This window comes from Taudactylus pleione, unplaced genomic scaffold, assembly GCF_031769625.1.
Source record: "Taudactylus pleione unplaced genomic scaffold, aTauple2 ptg001243l, whole genome shotgun sequence".
NCBI lineage: Eukaryota > Metazoa > Chordata > Amphibia > Anura > Myobatrachidae > Taudactylus > Taudactylus pleione.
Window position 1 is genome coordinate 273,226 of NW_028285643.1, and position 6,000 is coordinate 279,225.

The following is a 6,000-nucleotide window of genomic DNA, read 5'->3' on the forward strand; positions in this document are numbered from 1 at the left end:
TATTACCGTAACCGCTATTGAGAGAGCACCTGCCGACCACAAGTGACAATGTGAAAGAAGTGGATATTATTATTTATTTATGTGGTGCCGCCGCGTGCATAACGCCATACGGTAACAATTGTACAGTACAACATAAAGATGTTCAAACAGACGGTCAAACACTGATATAATGCTATAATAAACTGTAACGATTGGTGACCCCATGTCCTGGGAAGGGCGGACAGAAAGGATCAGTTGCTAACTTAGTGGGGGTACACTATAGAGCTGGACCAAGAGGGTGGAAGGCCCTGCCCCTGAGAGCTTACAGTCAAATGGGGTAAAACTGGGAAGAGACGAGGCTGGAGGACAGAGGGTGTGAGGTCAGAGCGTTAGGAGGGCTGGTGGGCTTTTTCATGAACAGGTGCATTTTCCGGGCACATACTGGTTGGTAGTCGCCCTGATAGGGCCAGGAGTGCGTTCCGGAGGAGGAGAGAAGCCTTGGAGAAATCTTAAGCCCCAGTTGTGATGATGATCAGGGTGATTTTGCCTTCACCCCGGACATTGCATGACTGCCAGTACACATTACAGCGATTTAATAACGACTGACCAATCACTCCTTCTGTCCTTCGTTAATATGCATGGAGCCGCAGGCGATATCGCCAGGTTTGACACGCAGCACATCAGTCGGGATTTGTCGTTCCGATTTGGCCAAGTCGGAACGTCATCGCGCCAGTGTGTACCCAGCATTAGATGCGGCAATGGAAACTGTAACCAGCGTGGAGGCTGGGGAAGAGAGGAGAGCGATAGCAACAGCACCTGGACCGTAGAGGGTGAAACAAATCAGAGAAAAAGGGATTTCTTATTATGACATATGGGCACCGGGCAGCCCAACCTTCGCCCCTCGCCCCCCTCCTGCTTTTCTCTCCCGCCGCTGCCCAGGTTGATTAGCCATGACGCACAGAGGATCCGCTTGGGTACAATCCAGCCCCTGCTGCACTTTGTAATTGGACGCCCACCTGCTATTTCTTGCCCCCATCCATTTAGTCATCAGTTGGCGGAGTGCGCAGACCCCTGAGCGTTTATTCTGACCCCTTATCACTGCACAGATCACTGCATAACTCATTGTGGTTCTACGTGTTCAAACAAAGGGCTAAACTAGACATAGGAAAAAAATATACTTTGCGTCACATATATTTGGTATTTTTCTGTATGCGATACGGAAAGCTGCTTTCAGGGAGAGGGAGAAATGTTTGTGCCTCTCAGGCTATATTCTGACATCGCTGTATAGCGCAGATCAGAGCTGTAAAGTAAATGAATGGCAGCTCCGCCCCCCCCCGGCTACAGTATCCTGCATAGGCGCAAATCACTCAGTAGGACTGGGCTCTGTGCGCTGTGGATGGGAATGCGTTCAGGGCGGGCTGGGCTTCTGCGCAGGGACTGACAGGATGTTGCAATGCTGCGCGGTACAATGTTCCGCTCAGGGGAAGAGATAGGATTGTGTCTTTCATGCTATCTTCACTTTCTTTCACTGATTACTACAAATGCAACGTGCTTTTCACCTACAGTAATTGCAGCTAAACTAGGGAGTAATAGCAGGTCAGTATTTAGGGCCTGATTCAGACCCACTCGCGAGCGGCTGTCCGCTCGCAAGTGGGTCGATGGTCTGCACTGCGCATGCGCACGACGGAGGGAGCTCCGTCGTGCGCATGCGCGAGACGCGACGAGCGAAGGACTTTCCTTCGCTCGTAGTGTCTGATCAAAGGGGGCGTGCTGTCGATGTTGATTGACAGCACGCCCCCTTTGGTGGGCGTGCCTGCCAGACGGAGGCGTTCCCAAGGGAACGCCTACCGTCAGAAGCCGGCCCCACTGACATCACTAGTGATGTCAGTGGGAGTGATTTTGGCTCTGATAGAGCCAAAATCACTCCTGGCCTTGCGGTTGAAAAACTCAACCGCAGGCTTCTGCTCGCAGTGGCGATGGTCGCGATGGTCAAGACCATCGCGACCATCATCCTGCACGCTCGTATATGCTGTGGGTGGTGACCCACAGCTATACGAGCGTCCAGGAGGACGCTCCATAGTAATGGAGGTGGGCCCTGATTCAGAGCGAGCGCTCTGGTCAGAGCGTCCGGCTCTAAATCAGGGCCTTAGTCTCATAGGAATAAATTATATGTTTATTCGCCTGACCCATGTGCTCATAATTAACCCTCAGTTATGTAGGTAAAAAGGAAACAAAATGATCCATCTATTACCAAACTTAGGGGTCTATTTACTAAGCAGTGTTAGGAGAAGTGAAAAGTGATAAGGTACCAGCCTATCAAGTTCTAACTGCCATCTCACAGGCTGTGTTTGAAAATGACAGTTGGGAACTGATTGGCTGGTACTTATCACTTTTCACTCTTCACTTTTCCTAACACTGCTTAGTAACTAGACCCCTATGTTCCATTAGTACCTGTGGGTGAAATCTGCCTGACTAGCTGCTTTATCAGTGTAATAACCTGACCCGGTGTTAGTAATATGTCATGGTGTGTATGGGCTACTGATACATATATGGGGGGTAAATTTACTAAAGTGACAGTGTTTAGAAGTGGAGATGTTGCCCATAGCAACCAATCAGCTTCTAGCTATGAAGGTGCTAGTTAAATGTTAAGTAGAATCTGATTGGTTGCGTCTAAAAACTCTAAATTTACCCCCATAGCCTTTGCCCCGGTAGCTTTTAGAGAAAGTTATTATTTCTCTAACTTTTATCATGTAGTGCCCCAATATGTTCAGTGTCATTTTTCTTGCTGTTTATACTTTAGGAGTCCCCTCGCCAGCTTGTGCAAACCGTTCCCCACCTTCAGTTATTGAATCCATCACCGATTTAGACATTTACATGTAGAACATTTTTAAATTAATTCCCTTTTATTTTGCTGGTTTTCGGGCGCTGACAGGTCACGGGGTAATCAATCGGCTTTGGGCGCTAACATGTGGGTAAAGACCTCCAATGGCATGTGAGCTGGGAGGGGGCTCACTCCTTCTGTACCTTGTAGCCTCTGAGAGTTGTGGGGGATGGGGGTACTCTCCCTTCTGCATTACTGCTAGACTGACATTTATGTATATATTTTATGTACTTGTATGTGTGTGTATGTGCATTCATCAATTATAACATTAAATCGCCTGCCTAATATTGTGTGTGCCCCTCTTGTGTCGCCAAAATAGCTGTGATCTCCTGCTCTGCAGGATTATCCTGGGAGAGACCTCCTGCCTCCTACAGAATACCCCACAGCCCCTGACATCGCCTCGGCTCCCTACTGATCTGAGTTTTCCCTGCTGAGCGGCAGTTAGACAAACACTTGTTCAACCTTGTTGGGGCAAATCCAAAATTCCAGGCATGAGGTTGTAAACTAGCACCACCTAGATGGCGTTAGCTGCTATAGCCTATGGGCTGCACATATGACTGTGAGAGGGTTCTGTAGGATCTCTCTCCAGCAATGGGCGGCCGTGGTCAGCAGACGGCGCATACCGCAGTACCTTCGCGGGATCCTAATGGGAAGTGATTGCATTAGTTATCACATAACACATGGTAGGGATGGGCTTGTATCACAGACTCTGTGTTTTTTAATACATTTGTGCTGCAAATAGCGGCAATAAGAAATTATAACTATGGGGTCTATAATAAATACGCCCCCAATGAGAGGAAAGTAACGTTATGGTGGGTAAGAAGTCAAGCCTCATCTTTTTGGCTTTTGATCCCGACCTCTGAGGAGAGAGGGGAATAATCATCACCTTTATTTTGATAACTTGTTCCTCTTGTTTTGTGTATTCCCAAGGGGTTGGGTATGGGATGCCGGTGGTCACAATCCCAACACCGGCATCCCAAACAGGTTAGAATACCAACACCCCCAAGTAAGTAAGCCTTACCTAACCCCTAACCCTCCCTCCCTGGCGCCTAAAGCTAACCCTCCCCCTAGTGCCTAACCCCCTAACCCCAGTACTTACCTTTGGAATACCAGCTCCGGTATTCGGACAAGTGTTGGGATTCCGGTGTCAGCATTTTGATCACATCCCCTTCTCAAGTGTGTCTGTGATTTTAATGATTGTTTATTTAAGAGATAATAAATGGTAAAGTTTTCTACATCTCCTTAAAATATTTTGCAGGTGTGACACCACCTCTTCTCATGTAAACGAATGGACCATTTGTTGGAGTCCCCTATGGACTCCGGGATGCCTGAACCTCTTCATTCTTCAGGAAGTTTGCGCGAAGAAACCGTCATGTATCCAATTAACTGTGATTCCACTTGGATGAAATAATGGACAGAACACAAGACTTGGATGTGTCATGTAGATTTTGTGCCTTGTAGAAAGACTTTGTAAATAAAAAAACCCCAAAACTTCAATGGACAATACACCAAGGACAATGGCGGACTCCAGAAAGTCCTGCAGCTCAGATTCTATAACGTTGGAGTTGGGCATAGAATAAACACACTTGGTCTGGGACCACTATACGTTCCTTTGTACATAAGACCTAATGAGCAGCAAATACTGTATGACTGTTATGCACTAACAAGAAATAGAGAGAGAGAAACAGCTTAGCAACTTCGGTTGATTATCCATCCGTTTGGTGGGTTATGTAATATGACTCTATGTATATAATGGCTCTTGTAAGAGAGTTATTTTTATTAACTGTGAGCATTTTAAGTCACTTCGTTCCTCTGCAAAACCTCTGCCGATCCCTACATAAGTCTCGTTCGTGAGGGCAGGGAGCTCAGCATAGGTCTGACGCCTGGATAACCTATTAACTAATCACTGTAGTGCCATCTTCATCGATAATCCATCAAGCAACTCATCTTGTGATCGTTTATACCAATGGATACATTCTCTTACGGTGAACAATCACATCTGGGATGTTTCCAGTCCAGCCTAACGTCATCTGAATTCACCATGATGGAGATAATAAGCGGCACATCTCCCATGGAGCCATGGCCAGAAGTGTCCTCCTCTGGGACATCCTGCAGTCCAGCAGCTTCTCTAGATGCCCTGCAGAGACCGCAATATTCAGCTGGCTATATGTATTCTCTGGGATGTCTTCCATGATGAAGCAGCTCATCTAGGGGTCTTCTCTGGATTATCCAGCAGTACGGTGGCTTCTAGACGAGCGTGGTCTCCTGGTCGCTCTGCTATGGGGGGGACCTCACTGCAGATTCTTCTCATTGTAATTCTCACCCATGAATAAAAGCAATGAGGTCAATGTGCATTTTATTATCAAACTATTATATTCATTTATTGATTTCACTCAGTTAAGGATAAACTGTCACAAGGAAAAGTGTATTCATTAGCTCTATTTGTAGAATTGACAAACATCGGTCATCTCCCAGAACAGAGAGAAGGAAAGTGATGGAGGTGTTTTCTCATATTCTATACATGAAAGAACGAGTAACAATATCGGATATGATATGATGATGATGATCTTTACAAAAATGCTTTAAATTAAAGAGACAATTGGCCGGTGAGGCCGAGGCCGAGGAGCCACCTAGTGGCCATTGGAGGTTTCCCCATAGTATCCTACATTACTGTACATTGAATTTAAAGTATGAAGTGCACCTATTAACATAACAGGAGTAACGTGTTCCCCATTGTAAAATACAAGGCCATTCCTCAGCATAAGTACAGGGAATGCGCTGCGGTGACATGTAATGTACTCTTATTTTACAGTACATGCGCGTCATATCCAGGTGTGTTACATTCACTCCCCGCTGTGCATTATACGTCGCAGAGAACTGTAATGATGGGTCGTGTGACTGCTCAGTAAATATACAGAGTATAGTACAGCAGTGAGATAAACAGCTGACATTAACACAAATATCATATACCACAGCCCCCTACCTAGTATATATCCTATACCACATCACCTGACACCTCCGTATATATCATATCACACAGCCCGTACCTAGTATATATCCTATAACACATCACCTGACACCTCCCTATATATCATATCACACAGCACCTGACACCTCCGTACATATCACACAGCCCCCTA

The 6,000-nt window shown here is 46.4% G+C and overlaps 1 protein-coding gene across 3 annotated transcripts in view; it reads left to right on the top strand.

The window, feature by feature from the left end:
• Positions 1–5,208, top strand: part of ARAP1 (ArfGAP with RhoGAP domain, ankyrin repeat and PH domain 1) — a 256,390-nt gene extending 251,182 nt beyond the window's left edge. For all 3 annotated transcript variants that reach the window (XM_088462450.1, XM_088462451.1, XM_088462452.1), the window contains one exon: positions 4,119–5,208. In XM_088462450.1, the coding sequence (XP_088318576.1) occupies positions 4,119–4,124 (6 nt within the window). In that variant the 3' untranslated portion in view covers positions 4,125–5,208. The remainder of the gene's footprint in view (positions 1–4,118) is intronic.
• Positions 5,209–6,000: the final 792 nt, after the last annotated feature.